The 27964-nt window shown below is 41.2% G+C and overlaps 1 protein-coding gene across 1 annotated transcript in view; it reads left to right on the top strand.

Moving 5' to 3' along the window:
- The window catches only part of LOC131591765 (low-density lipoprotein receptor-related protein 6), a 145749-nt gene extending 121261 nt beyond the window's left edge, over positions 1 to 24488 (top strand). The window contains exons 13-23 of the mRNA XM_058862805.1: positions 3085 to 3287; positions 5949 to 6160; positions 6340 to 6530; positions 10674 to 10883; positions 12099 to 12224; positions 13589 to 13825; positions 15393 to 15503; positions 17286 to 17516; positions 18277 to 18413; positions 19593 to 19690; positions 21890 to 24488. Of these exons, the coding sequence (XP_058718788.1) occupies positions 3085 to 3287; positions 5949 to 6160; positions 6340 to 6530; positions 10674 to 10883; positions 12099 to 12224; positions 13589 to 13825; positions 15393 to 15503; positions 17286 to 17516; positions 18277 to 18413; positions 19593 to 19690; positions 21890 to 22175 (2042 nt within the window). The 3' untranslated portion in view covers positions 22176 to 24488. The remainder of the gene's footprint in view (positions 1 to 3084; positions 3288 to 5948; positions 6161 to 6339; positions 6531 to 10673; positions 10884 to 12098; positions 12225 to 13588; positions 13826 to 15392; positions 15504 to 17285; positions 17517 to 18276; positions 18414 to 19592; positions 19691 to 21889) is intronic.
- Positions 24489 to 27964: the final 3476 nt, after the last annotated feature.

Here is a 27964-nt window from a genome sequence, read left to right on the forward strand (position 1 = left end):
TTATGGAGTCAGGATTTCATTCTGTAGTAGCTGTGTTTGCTAGCTGATGAGATGCTGAGGTGGGCCACTCAGACCTCTACAAGTATTTTTCCTCAGTGAGGATGGGTTGGGCTCCATGGCTTCCCCAGCAGTCTGGTTCCACATCTCCGTGCAGCCAAGCCCCATTTTTCTTTATTGTTGTGCAGAATACAAACCACAAGGCCCCTCAGGCTGTGTGTAATTAGTTTCTAACCAAATAATTTATCCATCTCTCAATACCTGGCTGCCAATGAAGCTCTCATAATTTTGGCAGCAACTCTGGATGGCTGATTTCCACTGGTGTCATTCACATTAGTCAGTGGGTGAAGAGATTCATGGTACAGTCAGATTGCATCTCATCCTCATTATGTATGAGTAGAGACATCCAGCTGTTGTCTTAAAGCTGAAAGCTGGGCAGATTGTTCCACAAATGCCACTTCATGGCATTTTTTGTAAACCATGCTTCTCAAAAAACTGTGCTTTTCTTCTCCTCATGTATTCTGTACTTCTCTCCTTTTTAATTACAATGGCTCCTTGCATGACAGCTGGATTCTTGCACCCTGATACTCTCACATGTTTGTGCAAGTTAGAGGCATGACTGGCACCTCTCTGATAGTGACTGTGATCTTCTAGGTGGAGGAATTTGACTTCCAGTGGAGAAAAAGCAGTAGAATTATCAAAGGTCATGTTTTTCTTCTGCAAATGCTCCCAGAAACAGAGCAAGGAGCAAAATATAGAAAATACATTGCAAGCAAATAGAACTATTTCTCCATGGTACAGTTCAGGACTCCTTGTGTGGTATTAGTAGTTTTCCTCTGCCATATTCAAACCTGGGAACTTTTCAGCTTCTCATTTTTAGGTAATTGGAGATTTAGGCCTCTCTGCATATAATTTAGTTCCCTTTATTGGGACACTATAATTGGAGCATGAATTGTTTTAACTTTCTTTTGCCTGTATTATCAGTAACTCCTGAACATTATTAATCCAGGCCCTGGTTAGAAGTCTTCCTTTCTGGAATACCCTGCTCATGCATGCATAGGTTCTTTTAATTACACTTGGGTGAGATCTCTTTAGACCTACCATGTGCGATGAAATTGGAAGGCAGGGTTACACAGGAGACATACTTAATGCAGTCCATTGTTACCGCTGAAGATGAACAGATCACACGGACACAGGTCGAGGTGTGGTGAAGAGAAGAGTTTATGTTTATGTCTATGTTTACAGTTACTGTCCTGGGAAAGTCTTTAGAAAACTATGTTAGCAAGCTCAGAAGCTGAGTTTTCAGGGCGACAGTCCATTTGCCTGCTGCCAAAAATACAGTTAAAATATGTGACTATTGGGAGGGAGAATGATGAAAACTGGAAAGGGATTTCTGAAATTGGTACTGTTTCAGAGATGTGGAGTCTCAAGGGGAGAAATTCTGCTGTTGCTTTTTATAATGAGCCATCAATTCAAAATTTTAAGTCTTGGAAAGTGAGAGGGTGTCTTTGGGGAAAAGTAGAAATAATTTTAGGTGCTTACATGTTTACCTGCAATTGTTTTACCTTAAGTTTTTTCCCTTTCCATTTCTATCATAACTTCTTGGTAAGAATTCTGATGTTTCTGAATCCATTATTTTGCTATACACATTCATATAAATTTGTCTTTGCTTTATTTGTTTTTTGTGCTTTCTTCTACGGTTTAGAGCTAAGTAGAAGGCAGCTTAAATTATTGGAGAAGTGCTTGGAGGGAAAATACAGCTTTTCCAGAAAGCAAAAATACCTTGCAATTAGGCCTGATTGTTACAGGATGTTAGGACAGTGTTGGTTTCCTAGGAAACTCCTCCCTGCCTTTTTTCTCTTTTCCAGCACTCAGAATAGCTGTTCAAAGCATATGCTAAAATAACAAAGCTAGGTGATGGTGTTCTCCAGGAGACTTTTGCTTCCTCCCTTTTCCCAGGTGCTGCATTACCTGTTTTACAGGCTGGTAAATGAATGCAGTGTCCCACAGCTAATCTCACTCCAGACTTGAGCTGTAGAGAATTGATTGTACAAACTTCAGGGAGGCTTCAAGCTGCATTTCTGGCAATTGGCTCTTGTGCCATCTTGCACAGCAGTGGCTTCAGGCAGAGCATTATTGAAAAGAACCCTCTGAAAAAGGAAAATGCTTTCACTACCTTCTCTGATTTCTGACCCAGTTATGTAATACAGAGAAAATTTTTTTTCAATGATGTATTAAATGCTTTGTGCATTTACTGTAAGTTGCAGCTGGTAAACTACAGCTGTATGGGGTGTTGAGATCTTACTTTCTGCTGAAAGTATATAATACCAACTTTTTGTTGGCATTTCCAATTACGAAGAACAAACATTTGTCCAGGAAATTTTTGTTGGGCAGAATATCAGATTTCTTTTTCTCACTACAGGTTGTCATTCACAGATAACCACCTAGAAATAGTAAGGATACATAGAATTAAGAAGAGCAAATACATTTTTCTCCAAAAACACAGCCTTGCACATAGTTAAGAAATTTTCCTGTGAATTAGTTGTCTCATTCCAGTACAGGCAAAAAGAGGATTTGTGGGAGCAGGACTGAATCACTGTCCATCTCTTTCCCTGAAAAGTCTAAATAAGGAACCGGTGCTGGCTTTTTCTCACCTTTCTCTACAAGTAGAAGTGCACCTAGCAAAGAGTTCAACTTCAAAATAGATGAGCTGCATTTCCCTGAGACCCCTTTAGAAAATGGACAGCTCTTTTAGAGGCATAATTGACCATTCTTCTTTGAGATGCTTTTGACAGAAGTCTTTGCATTCACTAGTCCTGCCACTTAAAAAAATCTTATCTTTGCCTGTCACATTAATGTACAGACATTTATAGTAAAAAGAGGTCATTTGAAAGGCTTTTTGTACTCATCAGAGGTTGAGATTGTTATGTTTTGATTTTTTGGTTGGTTTTGACAAAGGAAATGGGAAAAAAGGGAATGAAGTAGATGTCTGGTTATGGATAGTAGTTGTCATTCTTAAACAAAAATGCCCAATGTTATTGCCACGTGTAACCCTTCCAACCCCTTTTCTTTTTTTAACCCATCCAGCTCCTACCACCTTTCTGTTGTTCAGTCAGAAGAATGCGATTAATCGCATGGTGATAGATGAGCAGCAGAGCCCAGATATCATACTCCCCATCCACAGCCTCCGGAATGTCCGAGCCATTGATTATGACCCTCTGGATAAGCAGTTGTACTGGATCGACTCTCGGCAGAACATCATCCGGAAGGCACAGGAAGATGGCAGCCAGGTATCCTGAGAGGGGTGGAATTGCTGAACATTTGGCATGCCTGTGCCAAACAATGACTGATTGTATGGGGATAATTTAAATGCACAGACTTCCCTGTAGGTTACTGTCCCTTGGCAAAACAAGTGTAATCTGGAGTTTTCTGGAGTCCTCAGTCAGTAAATCTGGGAGGAGCAGCAGTAAATAGAACATGGAAAACCAAGGCCAGCTTGAGGACACTATTGTTACCAGCACATTATTTGCTCAAGGCTGTGTTTTGTCTGGAACCAGTTTGAAGCCCTTATTTGAGATATGAAACATGGAAAGGAAGGTTCTTGGAAGATATGGGGGGTGTGACAAAGGTATGTGAGCAGAGTACAGGGATAGATGCTCTGAAATGAGGAGGCTGGGAACTATGTGAGCACACCACTGTGTCTAGAACCTCCCAGGTTGTGGAGCAGATAAGAAGAGAGTTGTAAATCACTGGGGCATGGAGTGACCATACTGAACCTGTAAAAGATGTAGCAGGCTTGGGAAAATCTATTTGACTGGAGAATACAGAAAAAGTAGAGTAGGATAGAAGGCAAAAGGTAATACAGCTGTGGTAGCTCAACCCTGGCTGGAGGGCAGATACCCACCCTAACCATCCTGTAATGTCTCTCCTCAACTGGACATGGGAGACAAGATATAGCAAAAGGCTCATGAGCTGGGGTAAGGGGTTACAGTCTGTTCATCACATTTTGTTCTGCCACTGTTTCCTCCTTGTGGAGAGGAGTCTTTTCCCTGCTCCAGTGTGGGGTCACTTGCACCTGAGATAGTCTTCCATGAACTTCTCCCTCCAAGATAAGTCTTTCCTGTGGACTACATTTCTTCATGAACTGCTCCAGTGTGAGTCCCTCCCATGGGGTGCAGTCCCTCAGGAACAGGCTGCTGCAGCCTGGGTCCCTCACAGGGTCACACATCCTACCAGGAAACCTGCTCCAGTGTGGGCTCTTCTCTCCATGGGGTTTCCCATGGGGTTACAGCCTCCTTTGGGCATCCCCCTGCTCCAGCAAGGGCTCCTCCGGGGGCTGATCTCTCCACCCCCATGCCCTCCATGGGCTGCAGGGCACAGGAGAATCCTGGAGCAGGTCCTGCCCCTACTTCCTCACTGCCCTTCGTGTCTGCAGGGCTGTGCCTCTCACATGTTCTTACTCCACTCTTCTCTGACTGTAGTTGCTTTTGCCCAATAACATTTTTTTTCTTAAATATGTTATCCCAGAGGTATTACCACCATGCCTGACTGGCCCAGCCTTGGCTGGTGGTGGGACCATCCTGGATTCAGTGGCATTGGCTCTGCTGGGCATGGGGGAAGCTTCCAGCACCTTCTCAGAGAACCCATCCCTATAGAACCCAACCCTACAGCCTACCCACCCCCACTACCAAAACCTGGCCATACAAACCCAATATGCAGGTTTAGTGAGGTTTACTGTGACCAGTCACTGCTTACTCAGTTTTGCATTCTAAAATAGATCTTTTCTTCCCGATTTTTTTGAATGTGGGAGGAGTGAGAAACTAGGATGAGCAACACAACATAAGAGAGATGCTATATTCAGTTGAATTTTAAGAGTGTGGTTTCTGGTGATGGGTGTGGTGGTAGTTGGATCCTGCTGTATGCCCTTCAGCCTTAACTCTTAATTTAGCAATGGTTTTAATTTTGGAATATCTAAATAATACTCAAAAGTAGTCAAAGTCATTGTGTTATTGCCAGCTTCATCAGAATAAACAAATGCAAGACTTGCAGGCACACCATTTCATAGAGGTGACAAGCCAAATAAAGTTAGGCAAATTTTCTGGTGAACTTTCATTTGGGGATGAGAGGGTAGAGGCTGCTTATTTCATAAGCATGGCTTCCAAAATGTTTATGTAGGCTATATTTAGTGATTTAGTTATTCCTCTTCAGAATTTTAGAAAAGTCTATGAAAAATGCTGATTAGGTTATTTCTAAAGATAATAATAATAATTAAAAAAGAAGGAAAATGCATTCCAACTCCAGAAGTCTGGAGGATTAGAAGGCAAGACCTTGAACTAGTAAGGTGTTAGCTGGAAATACTCTGAAGTCAGTGTTGTGCACTTGCTGATGTCCTTTCCATCTTTGGCAGACCTGCCTTCCATTTATTAACCACCATCATGTCCTCCAACTGAGATGGCAGCAATGGTGGAGAAGAATGAGGCAAGCATTTCAAGTGCTGTGTGGCCTCACCTTGCCTGTGTTTTTCTCTGCGCAGCTGCAGCTTTGGGAATTAGTGGTGGTATGTTTCTAATGTAGAGTGTTAAGTGTTCTGGCTTTGGGTCTATCCAAACTGAACTCTTGAGTTGTCAAAAAGGAGAGGAAATACAGAAGCTGACCCTGGACCTTAAACACAGTGACAATTTGGACTTCTGGTCAAACGCGCAAAGTCGTACAAGCTGCAGTCAGCTTGTGTGATTGCCATTACAGCAAACCATCAGGGCTAAGCATCACCATCTTATCAAAGGTGTTGGTGTGGCAACAGAACCTGGGTCTCTCCTTAATTTATGCTAATATTTTGGCTATCTCCTTTTTCTGAGCAGTAGTTAGACATGGTGCATCCATAGCAAATAACGTTATTCACATTAGATTAAGATGAAATGTTCTCCTGTGTGTTGTTTCTCTTTCCTTTGTAGAGCCTCACTGTTGTGACAAGTCCAGTTCCCAATCAGAACCTGGATATGCAGCCCTATGACCTGAGCATTGACATCTACAGCCGCTACATCTACTGGACCTGCGAGGCCACCAACGTCATCAACGTGACTCACCTAGATGGGAGACCCATGGGAGTGGTGCTCAAGGGGGATCAGGATAGGCCCAGAGCCATTGTGGTGAATCCAGAGAAAGGGTATGTGGGGAAATTCAGGCCTAGGGTTTTGAGAATCAAGTTGTTTTCTTGCTGCAGCTTGTTTTCTGTTTGTCAGAATGAAAAACAACTTTGACATTTGTTAAGATGTCTTGGATTTATAGCAAAAATGTGGACAGATCAAATAAACCTTTTTTTTCCTCTAATCATTTCTGTTCCAGATACATGTATTTCACCAACCTCCAGGAAAGATCTCCTAAAATTGAGAGGGCAGCATTGGATGGAACTGAGCGAGAAGTCCTTTTTTTCAGTGGTTTGAGCAAGCCCATAGCCTTAGCTATTGACAGCCAGCTGGGCAAGTTGTTCTGGGCTGACTCGGATCTGCGCAGAATTGAAAGCAGTGACCTTTCAGGTAGAGTAGCACCTTAATTCAGTGATTCATTTATGTGGTGTGGGTGTGGGGGAATGCAGAGAGAAAGGTGTCATCTTTTCCTTCCTACTATAAACAGTCTGTACTATGATTCTAATCACTCCCTGAATTCCCAGCCAGGGAATGTGCATGATTCATGCAGCGTGTCTTTACAGTTTCATGACTCCATGATTTGCATTATTAATTGCTACACATGCTATTTACTTCAGTTTCTCACTGCAAAACCTTAGTGTGGTTTCACAAAGTTAGTTGATGAATAAATAGCAGCAGTTTTGGAAAGGGGAGAGAAAGGGTTGTTTTTAAATGTATTGCTTTTGGTGCAGTAATCTATCAATCAGAGGAAAGCTCCCTGTTAGTGGAAAAATGTGTCCTGCAGAGTTGAAGCAGCAGGTGTCCAGGTTACTTATGTACCTGTCATTTGGGGTAAAAAGGTGTGAGAAGGATAGAAGAGATCTAACATCTCTCTGTCCTCAAAAGACAAAAATCTCCCTCTTCCAGCTGTGGAATTCTTTGCCTGCTCCCCAGGATTGGTTATGCTGCTTATATGATCTCCTCTACCAGTTCATTCAGCCCACTTGACAATAACCTAACAACATCATACAGAAAATGACAAATACGAGAATGGTGTTCTGTTGGCTTAGAAAGCTGCACTGGTTCAGGAAAGAGTCCAGCAAGCAACCAGAAGTGGAGCAAGAGAAGAGGGGAAAATCATATGGTCCAGATTGGGTGAGAAAGACAAATGTCTTTCATTTACTAGCCTAATCCAGCAAACTGCTGGATCAGCTCAGCTGCCTCATGTAGCATCAGTACTACTTTGTGATACAGATTGGGCTGGATGTTGTTGCTGGAAGTGAGAGTTGAAAACATAACAGGAGTTTTGACAATTTGCAGTAATGTTTGTGGTAATGTCTTCCACTTATGACATGGTACCTTCATTCAAAGTAGCAGCATGGAACCCTGTTGACACCACTTGGATTTTCATCCTTGTATGAAGTTCCTAGAATAAGCTTTTGTTTTGGAAAACATTTTGGTTTTGGACAAAAACAAAGATTTTTTTTCTAGATGATTGGAATTAAAGCTCAGAAAGACTAATTTTTCTCAGTGGTGTGTCACTGGAAGATGCAGGGTCACTACTGAACTGTGATATCCTGATTGTTTACTGTTTTAAAATGCAAGACACAGCTTGAGTTAGTGAATTATTAAAGAGCAACAACAAAAAAAAGTGCTGTGGTGTTGCTTGGTATTTTCCAAGCTGTCCCAGATCCAGCGTTTACATGAGTAGAGTAACAGGCGTGAGAATATTACACGAGCTTTATTTCTCTGTCTGTTATCTGCCTGAAATTAGGACACCAGACAAGAAGATGGGTCTAAATTCTAATTCAGTCTAGGTTTAATGATTCTGGTTTTGGGGTCTTTTTTTTCTCCTTAAAGATGTGGCTGTTGAATCATCAATGTTGAATAGTAAAAGCAAACCATATTTTGAAGAGCACAAAGAAAAAATATTCCAAAGCCTCTCTTGCTTTTTGGTATTTGCACCACAAATAGATTGCTATAATCACCACGATAAATTGCTAACTGCTGAGATGCATTCCTGTGCTTAGGAATGCTGATTAATTGGCTCTTTTAACCAGCAGAGCAATTTTTTCTGCGTATTAGCTTCTTAAAAACATTCAGACTCTTGCTCTGTCAATTCTGTAGATGCCAGTACCCATAAAGACAAGGACAGCTAGGATGCCTTTTATGTGATGTAGTCCTTCTTCTCCTCCCTGTCCTTCAGGCATGCAGTTAGGACTTGGTTATTCTGCCCAAATTTGAGATCCTATTGAAGCTAACCAGATTCTTCACATGATTAAGGGGTTGTTTATGAAAAGCTGGAATTAGCTCCCTACCATTGAAACTATTTGGAAATTAGTTCTTCTATTCCAGAATAGTTAGTGTGATTTGGAAATGGCTAATGATTCTGGAATTAAGTAATTTTTATTTGGAAATAGAATGAGCAATGGGTGTGTCCTAATTTTTGTATTTATTTGGTTGGTTTTAAGTCTTTTTCTAAAAGGTACTGCTGAAAAGGGGATGGTGATGCCAGGAGACAAAGCTTCTCTTAATCATGTCTCCTTTTCATCTGACTAGCAGACTAGCACCCTGATGAGTCAGCTTTAGGTTTCATTGTTGGTTTATGGAAGAAGGGATTTTAGTGTCTCAGTTTACCAGAAATAGTCAGTTGCACTTGGTCACAAGTATTAAAAAGAAAGATTAAGACATTAAGGGAGTGAAAAGATCAAGCTTCAGAGCTTTAGGAACATACTGCAAAATGCCATGCTGATTGACATGGGCATGGCAGAGCAGGGCATGTACAGACTCCATTCGGGTAGGTCAAGGTCTTAGCTTTTGTATTCCTTCTTGTCTTCTTTGCATTTTGCCCTATTCTCAGCTTAATTTTATTTTTCAAGATGCAGGTTTGTGTTTCTTACCTTTTCCCTATAGAATTAGTCATGTTATTGGGGTTTAATGGATGGTTGCAGTTATTTAGGTTGACTTACATCACTCAGTCTAATAATTTCTACATCAGTCTGGGTATAACCTCCTTCAGAATTCATCAACATCTTTTCTTAATCAGATCATTGCTGGTGTTGCTCCAAAGTGGTGGTGAGAGCCCAGCCTAGCTGATCTGAATTCCCATGTTTTCCTTCAGGTTTTAATGCTTGGTAAATGTTTGGAAGGTTACTTAACTCTCAGCTCTCTGTGTATTTAGTGAAAAGGAGATAAATAAATTTTTCATAGCTGAATTTATTTCTAAGTCATCATCATTGACATAATGTTGATGAAATTCTCAACAAGCAGAAAACCCCTTCTTGCTACTAAAGAAAGTAGAGTGGGATAGAACTTACTCAGAGTAAAAAATCATAAAGTACATGTGTCTTCTGTCCTGTTTTCTTCTGTGGGTATGGTAGAGATGTGGTAGATTTTTTCCCCCTGGTATTGAGCTATTCCAGTATATTTTTACAGAACAAAAATATAAAAACTTACTTCATCATTCTGTGGATGAACAATGTAAACTTATTGTTTGCTGTAGTAAAAGTTAAAAATAAGCACAGCTCAGATATCAGAAATACCAGGATTTAGAGGTAATTTTTCAAGCTTTAGCTTTACTTGTGTGATCCTGTTTCAGCTTCTCAAAATTGAAGCAGATTCTATGTGCTTCACAATTAATTTTGCGTTCAGAATATGATCAACTCACTGAATATTTAACTGTTAATGACAATGTCATCATAGTAAATAAAGGAAGCATGGATTAAGTCTCTCTCCTGAGCCCTCAGATTTTGACTAACATTTTTTTCTGTGTGAGTTACAAAGTCTTCACTGTCTTCAGACAGACTTTAGTGATACCTTTAAAACAACTGTTGGCTGTGTTCTCTACATGTGGTGAGTTAACCATGAAATGTGACAGTTGCTCTTGACTGTATTTAGTGCCAGAACATCTGGCATAAAAATCAACAACCACTCTTGAGGTGTAAGGCCTCTTGTGTGCTCCTGGTGATTGCTAAAGGAACTCAGGAAAGTATGTCTTTGCTAGGAAGAAAGGAGCATTCCAAATTTAGCACTAGGAGCTCAATTAAGGTAACATAGCTGAAAGAAAAGAACATGAGGAAGTCAGAAGTGTTAATCTCATAACTCATGTGAGAAGTCCTAATTACCCTGCTTTCACTTGGATTTTATCTTGTATGGTTTAGCTGAAGCCACTAATCCATCTTCTTATTCCTTGTTGTATAGTAAGAAAAAGCAATTAATCTCTCCTAAAAGGGAAAGAAGAATGAAAAGCATTACCAATTTCCATCATATTGATAAGAAACTGTAAAGGCTCATGAGAGATGAGCCTCTCTGCTCCAACTACTTCTTAAATACACTAGATATTTTCTGAGCACAAAAACGCTCTTCTTGGTGAAAGCAGAAAAAAAATTTGATCATCTGTCTGCAAAATGCATTATTAGTCTTGCATCAGAGGACCCAGAATTGCCTGGGGTTTTGTAGTAGGCTTACCCAGTAGTGAAAAATAATGGGATGTGTAGTGTAGAAGTTTCTGATAGTTTTTTCTAGTTGAACCAGAGCATTCTCTCCCTTCTGCAGGTGCTAACAGGATCGTTTTGGAAGATTCCAATATCTTGCAGCCTGTGGGACTAACTGTATTTGAGAACTGGCTGTACTGGATTGACAAGCAGCAGCAGATGATTGAAAAGATTGATATGACCGGTCGAGAAGGACGTACAAAGGTCCAGGCCCGTATTGCACAACTCAGTGACATCCATGCTGTGAAGGAGCTCAACCTGCAGGAATACAGTGAGTGCAATTCCTGCTTGCAGGTGCAAACAGAGCCTGTGAGACTCGAGCCAAGAGACACGAGCCTGTTGTGCTTTGTTGCTGATCAATATCAGTGCAGATGGAAGGGGCCAGAAGTTGGTATCGGTGCTGTTAGGTTGCTTCCTTCAGGCACTTGGCAATAGACTGGAAATCTATCACAACCCCAGCATCATGTTTTGTTGCTGATGACAACTTGATTGGTAGTCCCATCCAGGCACCTGGCATTTGAGTGTCTCTAGGCACAGTGGAAACATCCTGTTATCCCTAATAGAGGACTTTCTGGATCATGCTAGTGCATTGCTATAGGGTGTTCACTGTTTAGGCAAGCACAGCTCTCAGGGCCTGTCACTAGCTGTCAGTGTTTCAGTGGACTGCCTGCCTTGGAGGCAAAGTGAACAATTTTTGGTGGTGGTATTTCATACTGAAAGTGAATTGACAGAAGAGCAGTGTTGCATTGCACAAAGGAAATGTGTATTAAATAGCAATTTGTGTTGATCGTGGCTGCACTTTTACACACACACACGTCTTAAGTGGTAGGAGGTGGATGGTTAAAGCAATGGAGTTGCTGTCATCCTGAAGGAAATAGGCCTGGTTGGCAGGCTGTGGTGCATGCCTTGGAGAAATGTAGAAAAATGTCTGGGGATGTTTAATTAAAACATCAGTGCAGACTACTACTAGTTTTGTGTGCTATTAATCTCAGTGAATCTGTCAGGAGTTCCAAGAGAAATATGTTGTCCTTATTAAACATTAAAATGAAGAGACATATTTATCTAGAGCATGTTAATTTGAGTTTCAGAGACAGCATGGAAGCTTTAGAATCCATACATTAGAAAAGTTTATTTTTTTAATGGTCTTTGGTAGAGAAAATGAAATATGGAATCCAAGATATCTTTTTGTATTACTAATGTACTATTTGCTGCAGAGAACTACTGCTACCTCACACAGGAAGCAAAATGCTTTGAGTACTGTTTTAATATAAATTCTCAGAGTAGTTTCAGATCATGGAGAGTTACCAATGTATATTATAATTATAGATGTGTGTAAAGGGAGAAATACAACAAAATACCACATTAACAGAGATTTTTCATTTATCTTCTCCCCAGGGGGTAGGGGGTAATGAAGAAATGATTGAAAGGTCATAAAATAGGTGGCAATTTCTAATCGTCCCTGTCTTTCTTGTTTTTAAAATCCTAGGACAACATCCGTGCTCTCAGGATAATGGTGGCTGCTCCCACATTTGCATTGTCAAGGGGGATGGCACCACACGCTGCTCTTGCCCTGTGCACCTGGTGCTGCTGCAGGATGAGCTGTCCTGCGGAGGTGAGTCTTTCCTAAGTTCTGTCACTGGGCTTTTAGCTTTGGCCTGGGGGAGGGTCTCCATCTTCAGGGATGACTTCTGAGCCAAAGGAATGTGACAGTGCACCAGGTGCTGTTACACACCTGTACAGACTCACCTCTGTCCCTCCACCCTCCAGCTAAATCTGCAAGTATTGAGAAGGAGTAAGGGAAGAAGAAAATAACCCCTTACTGTTGGATAAGGATTTCTGTTCACCCTTTCTACTTAAAACTCACACTTAAGACTCAACTTAAGTTGAATTATTTCAACTTGATTCTTTAATTGTATGATTTTTGTTACTTTTTGCTGTCACTCCCCATGTTTAGCCTTTTCAGGCAATGGTAGATTCTCACATTCTGCACATTGTGCAGTCTATGCTGTTTTGTTTTTCTCTGTTGTCCTCCCCAAGCTCACCCTATGTCTTTCTGAACTGCAGTCCCAGAAGGGCAAGTTGCCTCCTTCCATGGCAATATGGCCACTGTAGCCAATGCCCTGGTGTCTCCAGGGGTGGGGCTGGAATGGGGGAGAGGACAGGCACTTTGGTGCTTGGATCTCTTTGTGCCACCAGACTGAATAGATTTATTGTGCAATCATCTCACCATCGAGGCAATGTGTGGTCTCACAATGGAACAAGAACTAACATAATCCAGACATTTTCTCAGAGCAAGTTTAATACTAGGCCAACAAGCTGGGGGAGGAAAAGAGGATTAAAAAAAGGGAAAAAATCTACACTAACTGCCTGAGATTAACAGTTAATGTGTAAAAGTTAAATAACAGCTAACAGATGTGTTGAGGTAGTAGAACTTGACTAGATGGAGAAGTTTTTTGTTTTAAAATAATTTTGACAGAATAGAGCTGTCAAGGGCACATAACTAGACACTGAGTCACAGTGCATCCATCTGCAGCAAATTACATCCTTTTAACATCTTCTATACAATGACTGTCAAACATGAAAAAGAGAGTAAGCCATTGGCTGAGTATACAGTGGTGTTGCAGAAAAGGGAGAGTTGAAGAGTGTGGTGACTTGAAGTCTTACTAAGAGAAAGGTGTGAGAGTCTGAAGTGGGAAGGGAAGAAAATAATGGTTTTGAGTGTGCATGTCTCTCTGTTCTTCTTGTTCTTTATCTGTCAAGCTCCCGTTGATGTGAGCTTGCATCAGTCACACTGGCCTCAAGGTCTGCAAAAGTGGCTGTCAACACAGTGCCTGTGGAAGTGACCTTACAATGTGGCACATTGTTCATCAGCTGCTTTGATATGGGAAAGCAGCTGAGCTCTTGTCCTTACCTGTCCCGATCTGCTGTTCGCTCACCTGGATTATTAACTTCTGTTTGTTTGCTTGATTTTCAAAGAACCACCAACATGCTCCCCTCAGCAGTTCACCTGTTTCACAGGTGAGATTGACTGCATCCCAGTGGCCTGGCGCTGCGATGGGTTCACTGAGTGTGAAGACCACAGTGATGAGAAGAACTGCCCGGTGTGCTCTGACACCCAGTTCCAGTGTGAGAGTGGGCAGTGCATCGACAGTGCCCTGCGCTGCAATGGGGAAGCCAATTGTCAGGACAACTCGGATGAGAAGAACTGCGAAGGTACAGAGGATACTGCCAAGTGGGATGGAAATGTACCTGTCACAGGGACACTGGGATAAGTACCAGCACTATTGCTCAGAAGGATTTGAAAAGATCCAAGGTTCTGCTAGTGTTTAAATGGGTCTGCTACACAGAAATTATTTCGTAACTCCATACTTTTGTTTCTCTACCTGTGAAGTGGAAATAAGAGGGATGTCCGTCAGAGTGGCTTAAATGCTGTTTGTGAGAAGTACTATGAAAAATGGCATGATTTTAAGCTCTAAAAACCTAGTATCTGAGAGTGAACTATAAAGTGGGAGTGAGAGACAGAAAAGATTTCTGAAGACCTCTTCTTCCCATAGAGCACAGCAAAAGAGAATATTTAAGCCATCTTTACATAGAGGGAAGTGCTGTTGCCAACACAATGAGAATTAAGTTCATTTTGGAAAGGACAGGTCTTGCTGGTGGAATCTGAAACCACCCCACCACTGCCCAATATGAAATGTGAGCAAATTCATCCTTTCTGTATTGCAAATGTAGTGAAGAGTTGTAGGGACAACCTGTAAGCTTGAAAGGATGCTTCTTCTTTATATCCTTTCAGTGCATTTTCCTTCTTTGTGGACACTCTTGAAAGGTCCTTAAATCAAGGCTAAATTTCTTTCCAAAAGATGTGCTCCAGTTCAAACAAAAATATAGAGCTGAAATTCCTGTATGCTTGTTACACAGGTGATTGTTAGCCAGCTGAGATGCTAACATCTGAAAATGTGCAAGTTAACTTCCCAGCTGTCATCCAGCAACTGGAGATGTCATAGTAGGGGCTGTTTATCACCTTCAAAGTGGTCCTGTTGCTGAGAGTATTCAAATTGATTACAAATCAGAAAAGCCTTTAGTTTAACTTCTTAATTCAGTTGAAGGCAAAAAAGGATTTCTGGATTTATGAGAAACAGGAGGCAGGAATATGTGGAAACAGCAGCAGCGAGCACCTTGCCTGCAGCACCTTTCAGTTTTCAATGTACTGACAGTTTTATATTCTGTCCTTCATCTCAGTTTAAAAATATAATATCAATTCACTATATTGTCTCATGATTGAGGAGTTTTCTGGTTTACAGGAAGAGCACAAGGACATTAAGAAGGACATTTATCTTTCTTAAACAATTTTATTATCATGGTTTGGCAGGTTTATTTTTATAATTTAATTCTTCTCTCTTATACTACAGTAAATGCTTAGGGTTGGAGATTCTTATAGTAATATTGCAATAACCATGTCCTGGGATAATTGCTTGTCTTTTCAATGGCCTCTGAGTTATTTTAGATGAGGATTACTTTATCTTGTAGTGTTCTTACTGTAAGCAGTCAGTAATGCCCAGGTGCCAGTGTGCACTATCCTCAACAGAACACTGAGTCACTTGCTCTGCATGGTTCACATGAGGGACTTTGCGTGCCACTGGCTACTTCCAGAAATGAAGCTTGCAGCATTCCAAGCTCTCCCAAGATACTTCTGATTGTATGTTTTGGTGTCTTTATTTCTTAATGATTTTCAAGAGAAGAAGTTTCTGGTGCTGACTGTTGGTGTGGGGCTTCTTTGCAGTGCTGTGTTTAACGGATCAGTTCCGCTGTGCCAGTGGGCAGTGCATCGGAAAAAGCAAGAAGTGCGATCACAACCTGGACTGCAGTGACAGCTCTGATGAACAAGGATGCTGTAAGTGTACTGCTGGAGACTTGGTTGCAGCATCCAAAATTTGCTTCTAACCTTTTCTATGAGTTTGATTTTATTCTGCCAAGCAGACTAAGTTAGTTGTTCCCAGAATTAATGCTTCTCTTCATAACTGCTGTCATGCAATTAACGCACAATGTGGTGGAATGTTTAACAAAAATAATTAGTATTCTGAACAAGTAGTTTCTGAGGCAGTGAATGCCAGTTATTTTTCTTTTTACCTTTTTAAAATTTTACAAGAAGTTAAAGGTTTGTTTTACTATAGTGTTAATATGCTGAGTTGGTGCAATGTTAAAAAAATACGTACTGGCATGAGGCATTCATATGTAACTTCCCTGCTTCATGGTTTTCTTATCCAGGCAATTAATAGCAGGTGCTTTTATAATCAGAGGAGCACTCTGTCTATAGAGTAAACCTTCTAAAATGTCTTTTTTTTTTTTTTTTAATCTTAAAAGGATGTAATTCTGAGCTTGATTTCTGACTTGGAACATGTAATATCCCCTACCTTGAAATCTCCAGGGCTCTACAAGAAAAGCACTGCCTTTAAAATTCCAACTCAAAAGTTCACTTTCACTGTTGGCGCTTTAAAAGAAATTGTAAATAGGGACATCTCATCTTGTGTTAGAGATCCATATATCACAGTTGGCACATAGATAACTTGAAAATGCAAAGTCAGAGCTGGGCCCTTGATCTTAAGAAGGAGTATTGAAAGATGTTCTATCATGCGACCAAGTTACTAGTGACATTATCACAGGCTTGTGTAGTTCCCTTTTTATTAGAGTTTATGTATTCTCCAGTTTTGTAACAGAGGATGGAAAATTGGCCCACCCAGAATAAGATGGCAGTTGTCACCATCCCTCTTTCACTATGATCAGAACTGTTTACTTATCTCTGTAGACTGTTACATGCTGGTTCAAGTGTGGGTTTGGTGTTCAGGGAGAAGAAAATGTGTTGAGGAAAAAGCTTTCAGTAATGCATAAGATGTAAAACACTGACTAGAACAGGAAAATACTTTAAAGTCTGCCTTTCTTGTCAAATTCATGAGCACAGGCAGGGGGTTGTCAGTTACTCCCAGAAATGTCATTGCTTAGAATTGGTCTTGTAGGGAAAGCCACTCATTTTGACTGTTGTGTAATTTTTTATAAGGTGTCACCTCTCAGGCTGATGCTCAGCTGTATCTGTAACCATAAGGTTGGGTCGGATGTGGAATAGTTTAGGTGGTTTAACAAACAGCAGCAAACCCAAAATTCACCACTGCTGAACACTCAAGGTATGCAACATAACTGATTTTTACACTGCTGAGAAAAGGGAGTGCCAGTCTGTTACTGAGGGATAACCGAGGTATGACGTGAAAAGTTGTTGTCATCTTCAATAACAAGAAAAGCACAAGAGGTGTCCCCTGCACAGTGTCATCTGGAGACGTGGCTGCAGGTCTTGTTCATCAAGTTCAAAGGCAAGCTCTTCTTGTCAGCCTGAAGCAAGAGTGGGGCCTGGCTCATCACTCCCCCTGCACTTGCATGTACTGCTCATTTCCTGTTATTTGTGATCTGAAAAACCTCATTGCATGTTTGGAGGTCATCTTAGGAGGCTTCAGGTAGCCAGTATGGACACTCAGAGTCTGAACGCACCTGTCGTAGGGGCTGTTTGTTCCTCCCATATATTAGTTTGAAAGTTGTTGTCTGCCAGCGGAAGAGGAAAGTGGAAAGATACCAGAAAAACTGATGTTGGTCTAAACTTACGTGATCTGATTTCTCTTTTCCCTTTTAGACACAACAGAGGAACCTGCACCACAACCCAACAACACCATAGGCTCCATCATTGGTGTGATCCTTACAGTCTTTGTGGTGGGAGCAATGTACTTCATCTGCCAGAGGGTGCTGTGCCCACGCATGAAGGGGGATGGGGAAACCATGACCAATGATTACGTGGTGCACGGGCCAGCCTCGGTACCTCTGGGCTACGTGCCTCATCCAAGCTCTCTGTCAGGGTCTCTCCCTGGTAAGTAAAGGAGGTGATCCTTCTCTTTGGCACCCCACAGCTGTACTTGAGGATACTGTGCATCTGTGTACAGGAAGTGTCTGCTCCTGATACAGTTCTTGGAAGGTGTGGGAAGCCAGGACTGCCAAGGCTTGTTGCCATCCTTCTTTACAGTAGTGAACTGCTATGTTACCTATGCTGTTCATGAGCATTTAGGTGCTTAGCAGAACCTAAGCTCAAATAAATGCATGCACTGTGCATTATCTTATTTTGCTACTAAAGAATCCCCTTTCTGGGCTGTTGTAGCACCAGCAAACAACAGTACTGGGTAAAGTTACACAGAGTTATATTCATGGGACTTTAAACATATAATCATTCTTGGTAGATTTGTAGACTAAGTTGGCATGCTTGTGAGACTTCTTGCCAAGTCTGTAATGACCAGCAATAACTTTGGTCCCAGCTTAATTTAATGATGAGTTTTCCAACACCAGTCCAAGCACATGATGCTACTGCTGCTTACAGAGTAAAACTTAACCACAATATTGCACTTCATCTATATGCATTGCTTCTGTATATACTGATTAAATATGTACTGTAACTTGTGGCTTTTAGATCCAACAGGCTCATCTTGGAACCTAATTTGATTTTAAAACCAAGATAATTAATTTTGGGTTTGCAAGCTGTGCTTATGCTGTTGTTGTCCTCCAGATTATTTTTTTTGAGTTTCGTTTTGTCTGAATTCAGGAAGAATTGAATACTGACACACGTCTCTGTTCTTCAGGTATGTCTCGAGGTAAATCTGTCATCAGCTCCCTCAGCATTATGGGAGGGAGCAGTGGCCCACCCTATGACAGGGCCCATGTTACAGGAGCCTCCTCTAGTAGTTCTTCAAGTACCAAAGGCACTTACTTTCCTCCAGTAAGTAATTCTATTATTCATAAACTTTTAATAGCTTTCAGGGAAGTGACAGTGTCTTTCTAAAGGTTAATCAATTGACACATTAATGTTTTGATTTAGAATTCTAGCCTAATAAACTTGTTTGTGTATGGAGTAAGTGATTTTGAAAGGGAAGAGGATTGTCTTTTTCCAAAATGGTCTAGAAATTTTCACTTAATTAAAAAAGCTGTGAGTGAGCTCAGTGCCAGGAAAAAAAGATGTTAGATTGAATGTCAGGGGAGATGAAAAAAATCCCTGTAGATGTTGAGCAGCTCTGGCAGAGAGATCTCCTTTCATTATACTCTGCCATGTGCCTCTGAAGGTAAAACTAAGGTTGATTCTGTACAGACCTTTCAAAGAAATAAAATGAAGCTTTGTGTCATGCGTATTACAAGTGACAGGTAAATAAGTAAGCAAGTATTTTGCAACTCTGTAACATCCCTCCATCACAGATAGATAATATGCTGCACTAACTGCTGTGTAACAGTTGGTGCCAGCCCTAGAGGGCTCCCTGTCTCTTCGCTTCGAGCATCTATGGTGGGTGGTTTGGATATTTTTATGGAGCTCACCAAGCCACACGGTTGAGTGTTAAAGAGTCCCATGCTTGGTCAGTGAAGGCTGAAATCTTCAACTGTCTGTTTTCAGTTCTGAGAATCAACCCAGCAGGCTTTAAAATCAGTTTTAAATTAATCCAAATATATGGAGTAAGAATACGCCTGCATAGGGAAGGAATGCTTGCCTTGGCCAGCACACTGCAAGTATTTTAAGCAGAGCAATACTTCGGGACTGCAGCTTGCAGGAGCAGAGATCTGCCAGTCTGCCTTTGGCAGTGGTATCCCTAGTGACAATCTAGAATAGAACAGCTGGCTGCAACTTTACTTTTCAGCACTGGCTATGTCAAAATAGCCACAGCAGTCAGCGTTTTTTGAGAAGAGCTTAGTAATAGTCAATAGGAATGGCAACAAATGGCATTTCCAGGGTCTGTTTAGGAGCTGGGGAATAAACAGGAAAAAAATCCTGTTTGTTGGGAGGGCTATGTGTTCAGTTCTTTACTTAAGGTTCCTGTTAGACAGTACTAAAAAATTATAAACTGGCATTTTCCCAAGTTTACTTTGTCTCTTTCCTTTTTAAAAGTGGCTTTTTTCCTTTCTTACTCCTTAGATTTTGAACCCACCACCATCACCAGCTACTGAACGTTCACACTATACCATGGAATTTGGTTATTCTTCAAACAGCCCATCTACTCATAGATCCTACAGGTAATTACTATTACAATAGCTTCTGTCAGGATCAAAGCAGTTAGTGTAGAAAATGCAGAATAAAGGCAGCCTCTGCTCCATAAGAATTACAATCAAAGGCCCTAATTCTGCAAGCACTGAACTGGTGCTTAAATGGGCTCACATGTATCATGTCACTGCTGCCTATGTAGAAGTGCAGCACTGTTTGAGGTAAATTATACATTTAAGTGGGTATACAGTGGCTACATCCCTGGAGTATATTCCTTTGGGGGAATGACAGCACTCATCACAGAACTAGCTACATGCCAAAAAAATTCAGCACCATGAGTATTTTGAGCCAAAAAAACTTACCCTGGAGTGAACCCTTCCTTTTTTTAGGCTTCTGTTGTAAATGATTTGTTATGTAATTATTAGAAATTATAAGCAAATACCCTGTGGAGGAAAAGTTGGCAATATAAAGGCATTGTAATAGGTGATAAGTAACATTAATAGTGTTGTCTAGATAAAGCACAGAAATTCTAGTTTGACACATTAAGGGTTAATATCTGGAAAAGATTGCTAACCTTTTATTGCTAACCTTGCTTTATATTCTCTTGACTAGTATTTATGGGCATGCATTTTATCTGTTTGAATGTATTCTTCTTACCTTCCCTGTAAGAATGCTGGAGTTAGTTATGATTTCATAACAAATTACCAAAAATAGATGAACCAAACCCTGCTACCCAAGGGTGTAAAGGTACCCCTCCCACATCACAAGTAGATGTGGTCAGTGACAAGAGTGCTGTATTTGTCTGAAATATGTGCCTCCCTAACACAGAGCCTTTGGGGGCTTTGGATAATGAGGTCTCTGGGGCTGAACAGACATCTCTTCTCCATTAGCAGAAAATATGGCCTCTGTTGTGCAGAAGGTCAGACCAGATGTTTATAATGATCCCTTGCAGCCATATGAAAAATCTTTTAAAATTATGTAATTTTCTAATGAAAAAACCCAAATTCAGGCACCAGCACAGGTCACCCACTGGTTAGCTGATGTGACTTTTAGTATTAAAAATTATATTAGGGATGTAGCATAGGGTTCAATATTTTCCAAATGCTCCTTCACCCAAAAATAAACACTGGTCTTGCTGCTTCTGATCTTACTTCTAACTTGACTATAGAGAAGCTGCACCCCTTTGTGTCCCCAACCACTGACTGTGATGCTGGGAGTTGTAGTTAACATGCATTTCCCCTTCTAATTTGTTTCCTTGAAACTATCTTGGGCTCATTTTAAAAGATGTTTTGTGGTAGCAGCCTTTGAGAATTTCATCCCAGTTATTTCTCTAAGGAATGCTTCTCCTGAATGCTCTGAGTGTGCCAGGTAATTTTCTGTTCTCCTGTCTGTCTGGGGAAGTTAGTATCCAGAAATTGCATAATGGAAATTGAATTATCCTCTCCATAATTGCAACACAGCTATTACACAGGCACATGCACACCCGTGCCCTTTCTGCTTCGCTGTCTTAGGAGCAACTTCTTCTACCTCAGTTAAGTCCTTAGGGAGTCTGTTGTGTGAGAGATTGTTCTCAGGCACTGCTCCTTTCTGTGGCACAACAAAAGTTCTTACAGGTGCTCCTTGCATCTCTGAGCAGGCACTGCTAGGGTCATTGGAAACGTCTGGGGAATGGGAAGCACTTAGGACTTAGCAAACCTGGGTTCTCCGGTTATCTTGGAATCACAGAATGCTGTGGGCATGAAGGAACTTTAGTCCATCCAGTTTCATCCTCTGCCGTGGGCAGGAACATCTTCTACTAGACCAGGTTACTCCCTGGCCTGTCCAGGCTGGCCTGGAACACTTCCAGGGATGGGGCACCCACAACATTATGGATTAGTTTAACCCAAATGCAATAATAGAATACTTACACCAAACATGGCACACTATCCAATTCCAGAAGTTTTGAGCACAAAATGAATTTTCTACGAGTAAAGCAGCACATCAGAAATTTGCACGACCGATTGCTCAGAGCTACAATTAATTACTTTTACGAGTTAGATAATTACTAAAGAAATTGGCATCCCTTTCACCTGTTGCTGTGATGTGCCCAACGCCGTAGCACTTCTGCAGGGAAGTTTGGAGAGGAGATGCTGTGCATCACTGCAGAGGTTGTCCTGCTTTCTGTGTCCACCTTGGCTTATCGCCCTTGAAAAAGGAAAACGACCCTTTTCCCCTCCATCTCCCCGCTACAGCTACCGCCCCTACAGCTACCGGCACTTCGCGCCGCCCACGACGCCCTGCAGCACGGACGTGTGCGACAGCGACTACGCCCCGAGCCGCCGGGTGCCCACGGCCAAGGGCTACACCAGCGACCTCAACTACGACTCGGAGCCGGTGCCGCCGCCGCCCACGCCGCGCAGCCAGTACCTGTCTGCCGAGGAGAACTGCGAGAGCTGCCCGCCGTCCCCCTACACCGAGCGCAGCTACTCCCACCACCTGTACCCGCCGCCGCCGTCCCCCTGCACCGACTCCTCCTGAGGGGCAGCCCCCCGCCCCGCGCCCTCCGCTCTGCGCTGTAAATACAAAAGGTTCTGCTGGGGACGGGGGGAGGGAGCCCAGGATGGGGGAGGACAGTGTACAGTTAAACGTGGGGCGGAGGAACACTGAAGATATTTGTACAGAATAATTAAAAAAAAAAGGATATTTATATATTTTCTTAAACAGCAGCTGCTGCTTGTGCCATAAGAAGAATTTTTGTATAAAAGAACCCAGACGTTTGTACAAAAAGTTTTTATTTTTGCAAATGGAACACAAAAACATGCCTTAATCCAGTGAATTGACTGAGCACATAAGGAAATGGAAGGACTGGGATATGTTACTTGTCCAGCGAGATGATGTGTGGGTTTTGTCAATACCAAAAATGTTTAAAGTAATTAATAATAAAGAAGTCTGTCTCAGAGCAGCATACCATAGATACTTGGAAGTAGCCAAATAACCTCTATGTTAACTGCAGAGGGCCAGCAAAGTTAAACTTGAAAATGCAGTCAGGACAGATATTAACCTTACACAAAGGGCTTTCTTTTCTACAGGAACACAGCAATCATAGCAGTGAATCCAGAAAATCAGTCACACACTTTTTAAAACTAATACACCTCTGGTTTTCCATAATGCATTTAACAAACGAGAGCATTTAGAGCTCTCTCCCTGCTTCTGGAATTTCAGTTGTTTTTATTGGATGTATTTTAAAGTTTGTTTTTTGATTACGGTTAAGTTTTCTTGTCTTTTCTTCATCCTTTCTTCCTGCCTGCGTCACTTAAATTCATGAGATTCCTATTTAAAGTACTGCTAGAACTGGGCTGCCATAAATGCCGGGTTTTCTCCTAATGAGCCTTGTCATGCAGTGATTTATCATGCCAATCACTACCCTCCCCATTTTGCCACCATGGTAGGACTCTGTTTTGTACCAGGTCAGTACGATTCTCACGTCATTGACAAGGGTAATATGCATATACCTGAATGATTTTTAGTCCCTTAAAAAAGAAAAGCTTATTTTGACCTAGTGCCCACAAAATGTCAAATATTTTTGTACCACATATAATATAGACAGCATATTTATAAACTATAAATTTAACCATGGATTGTTAGTTTTACTGTAAATGAATAATATATCCTTGCAGTACTTTCAGTGTATATTGATATCACAGTATACAAATCATATATATAAATATATATATTATTTTTTCCTAGTAAGGAAACATTTAACTTTCAGTAGAACAACTGTCCATAGGAAAAATAGATGATCATTGGAAGGGGTTCCCCTGCTGTATTAACTGCTCGTGTTTTGTGTTAGGTAAAGCCAGTTTTTCTCAGTATGATTTTGACATACCTCCTCTTTTGCATTGTGTGAGTTTAACACTTAAGTATTAACCGCTGTGAATGTCAAATTTTAAGATATTCTTAACCAAACCATTTTATATTCGCATCTCTATTTTTGTATATTGTCATATTTAGCCCCTTCTCCCGTCAGCCTCACCATGGTGATTTTGACAGGGAGATTATTTAATCAAGTGAAAACATTATTTGTGTGGTTTAAGGGGCAACATAGGGTATTAACTCCTCCTGGACTCTAGTGCAGTACTTTGAATTTGTTTTGTTGCAGCAGAGCTCACCATGTACCTGATCTTAGATGGCATTGTGCATTTCTACCTTTTTTTGACATCACATCCACTGAAGGTGCTCAGTGCCTTCGCAGACTGGTCCTCTGAGTCTTCTCTCTCAAAACAAAGGTCCTGGGGAGCTCCTGCCTCCTCACCTTTGGGTATGGAATGGGGATAGAAACTTTCCAGAGGCACCTTTCGGGTTTTATTGTTCCCTGTTGCTTCTTTCCCAGCCAGTTCCAACTAAAAGAGAAGTTATATGAAAATATGGCATGGGCTTGCAATTGATGCTGTTGACAAAATTAGTGACAAGTCATTCTTGCTAGCTGCCACTCATCTGGAGTACTGGATCCTCATTTGGTTTCAGCTCCAAGGAAAACAGTGTCATTTGGATTCCATCTGTAGTCAAGGGTCTTTCCTACGAGTCCAGAATACCTGAGGAAACTTTAAAAAGCCTTGGTGATCTCCAGGCTATTGCTGTTGATCTATGAAGATAGTATTCTAAGGGTTTTTTTGCCCAGCTTCATTCTCGGTTTCTAGGAATTGTGGTAGCTGTTCTTCTGGCTCTTCCTTGCTGGTAGAGAAGCTTCCTTGTGTTGTCCAGCAGGATGGATGTTGAGGAGGGTGTTGTGAACTCTAAGGGAACTCAAAACCATATATATGAAGGGGGGGAGGGCAGGTGTGTTGGGGTGGGGGGTGAGGCTGGCACACTGATGAGAATTAGAATTTCTCTGTTTACATTTTTTCATGTGCAGCATTCCGTGTGGGGTTCACATGTGGAAACTTGCACTAATGAACTCAGAAGAATATTGTTTTGTTGTATCTCAGTCCAAGTGCTTGTACTGCAGTGGCAATGGTGTCTTCTTGCAAAATGTGTTTCTCAGTGTGCCAATTTCTTTTTGAAAAGCTACAGGATGGTTGAGCTTAAGGAGTGGTATCCTCTTTCTGGTGCAGCTGGACTGCCTCACTGAGGCATCCCCTTGGAGGGAAATTCCTGCAGATAAATTTGTGTCTTAATTTAGCAAGGATTTGTTTAGAAGAAAGACATTCTCTGCATGTGTATCTTGCTGCCTCCTGTGCTGGTTTACATCCACATAACTCAACTGAAATCTGTGGGGTAGACATAGAATTCCATGTAGCATTTGATCAAGTCTTTCTGATACAGATATTTCAATTTGTGCATCAAATATTTTGGGTGATCTGCCTCTGAGAGGTTCATGACAAGGGAAGTGGACAGGCTGGGGCTTTTCACTGAAAATGCCCAGCATAAAGAACAGGCTGTTCCTTGTCTGAGCAGAACGCTATGATCTGATTTTGCAAATACCTGTATTTTCTCAGTAAATCTGGAATAAATTTTTGAAAGAGGTGCTGATGTGTGAAGCTCTTCTCGGGCAGATGTCCAAATTGCAGAAGGATTGATGCAACCAGTACCCACACCTGACACATTCCCAGTGGATAAACACTGAAACTGAACATTTTCTCTTTGCTCCTCTTTGCCACTGAGGCAGTTGTGATTCATATTCTCTCTTTTCCTCAGTGAGGATCATCTTTTCTCCTGCTTCTCCGATTCACTGAGGTGTTTGGACCGTAAATAATACAGACATGCCCATTCAGGAGATTGGTGAAGTGAGTTTTTAGCATGGAAGGGATCTCACTGATGGCAGTGAAAATTGCTCCTTATCCTTCAAGTTAAGCATAAAGGGTCCTTATCCTACAGCATCAGGTACAGTTAGGGCATTAATACAGAGACCCTTGAGAACTTTCTCCTCTCTGTAGACATCTGGGCAGTGTTCTTAGCTGACTGTCTGGTGATTGGAACAGCTGGCATGCCCAGTCTGGAAGGAAAGAGTCTGTTGTAGCTAAAAAAAACAAAACCAACAAGACATTACAGCATAATTTGTTGAAAAATGACTTTGCATGTTTAAATGGCAGCATTAATGAGAGCTAAGTCTGCCTTTTAAAGTTAGACCTGGCATGTCATGCTGCATGCAGTTCATAGCTTCCTAAGGGTGCTCCTCATTTCCCCACTGCTTTTGGATACCCAGGTATTTATTAGGAAATAACTTGAATGTGATAAATGGAACGCGCACATGGCATTTACATATGAAAATGGTTTCCATGAATATAAATTAATGCAACCTGTGCATATACATTAATTGAAATATTTACAGTAATGCAAAATACGAAAGTGAGCCATTTGATATCAAGGGATGCATTTTGCTGTGAGTTGAAACTCTGCATGGTAAATTCTGGATTTCTGCCACAGCATTTCCCTCCCATGTGCATGTACCAGTGTGTGTGCAGGTACCCAGATCTTTGATAATGGGCATTTACCCAAAGCTGATCATTTTCTCTTATGTATCGATTCAGCCTCCCTGACTCCCAGAGTGCCAATGCTGAGTGTTGTCCTGCTTGTGTCTCACCTACCCTGGGCTCCTTTTGGCCAGCTCGTATGACAGCAGAACACCTGAATGCTTAATGCTCTGTCAGGCTAGGCAGGAGAGGAAGCACATTTTTTATACTGTTCCCCTATTTTTGGAGTCCATTTTGCAAAGTAAAGTGCTTCTGTGTTTTGTGGGGACATGAAAAGCAGTCTGCTGCAGTTCTAGCATAATTATGAAGAAAACTGCACCCAAACTGCTTGACATGGCAGGTGCTGCAGTCAGCTGCAAGTGAAGTGCATGGGGAAAATCCCTGTCATTCCTATTTATTACACTATTGGGCCTTGATGGTGCTGTGGTCTCCAGCTCTGCTTTGCTTCTCTATTCATTACAGCCTATTCTCTAGAGATTGCTTCATTGGCAAGTCCTAAACACAGTCTAAGCTTTAAAATAGTTAAACCTGTGCTAAGAGAAAGAAAAGGCCGCTGCCTGAATATTATTTCCATTCCTGATTGCTTGGCAAATCTCAGATTAATTAATTAGCACCATACTGGGGGGAACTGCTTAACTACAGAGCTCCCTGGTCACACATGCTATTGGATCATATGATTCTTCATAGTATCTCTTAAGAAGAAATCAATCACTTTCTTTTCCTGACCTTTTTGCCTTGAGCATGTTTGTCACACAGTATGGTGACAGAATCTGCTTCTGAACCTGTACTGTGCAGATTACTTATTAGTTCTCAACAGAAAAATAACTGGCTCATTGAGTGCAATAATAATTTGAGCATTGCTGTTCGGAAATTGCTTTCTAAGCAATGAGATTTTTTAAAAATTGCATTGTGGTGTTGGTCAGGCTTGAAAATTAACCTTTAACTTAATGGCAGGTGACAGATAAACGTTGCAAATAAGTTAGGAACTAATAGCTTGAAAAGGACTACAGAACAGTCATTTTCTGTCTAAAAGAAGTCAAACTACAGTAATGATCCACAATTTTCTTTCTTTTCCAGCTTTCAAAAGGGAAGTGATTTGTGCATTTATAGGGACTGGGTGATTCACATCAGAACTGTGCAGGGTAAGCCAAGTGTCAGGGTTTTCAGGATTGTCCTAATAGAAGACAGGGTGGTTGTTACAAACTCTTAGAGAGCCATGTTCCTCTCTTCAAATGAACCAGAAGCAGCTTTGAAGTCCTGATTAAAATGTCTGTAGCCTTAAGCCATGCAGAGAAGAGTCAGCAGAAAAGGGAAGTGTTTTTTTTGTAAAGAGGATACCACCAGGCTTAAGCTGAACTAGCCTTGTTTGCAAGTGAAGGATCTGGTGCTGCTTTTAGATTTTAACTCTTCGTTTTGTTTTTGGTTTGTTATGTTTGTTCTTTTTTGTAAGCTTTAATCACTGTTTGTCATTGTCTAAAGCCAGCTGGTGTCTCTTGTTCATCAACTTCGGTACGATGGTGCTTTGCAAGGATATATTTATATTATAATGGCCAACATTTGGCCAGCTTTACTCACTCATTCACTAACTTTTTTTTTTTTTTTTTTTTTTTTTTTTTTTTTGTAAAATAAAGTGCTTTACTTGTACGGTGTATATAAACCTTGTACAAAAATCCTTTCCAATTATTACTATAAACTGAGTTGTAACAAATGAAATGTTAATTTTTATAATAAAACTAAGAGTGAAAAAGGAGAGCTATGTTTCATTTTATGTCAGCATCTGGAGGACAGGTCATTAAAGGTACAATGTACGCCTTTGCTCTCCCTAAAAGTTAGAATGGGCTGAGTTTTCTAATGTTG

Source organism: Poecile atricapillus, chromosome W (assembly GCF_030490865.1).
Source record: "Poecile atricapillus isolate bPoeAtr1 chromosome W, bPoeAtr1.hap1, whole genome shotgun sequence".
Classification (NCBI taxonomy): Eukaryota; Metazoa; Chordata; class Aves; order Passeriformes; family Paridae; genus Poecile; species Poecile atricapillus.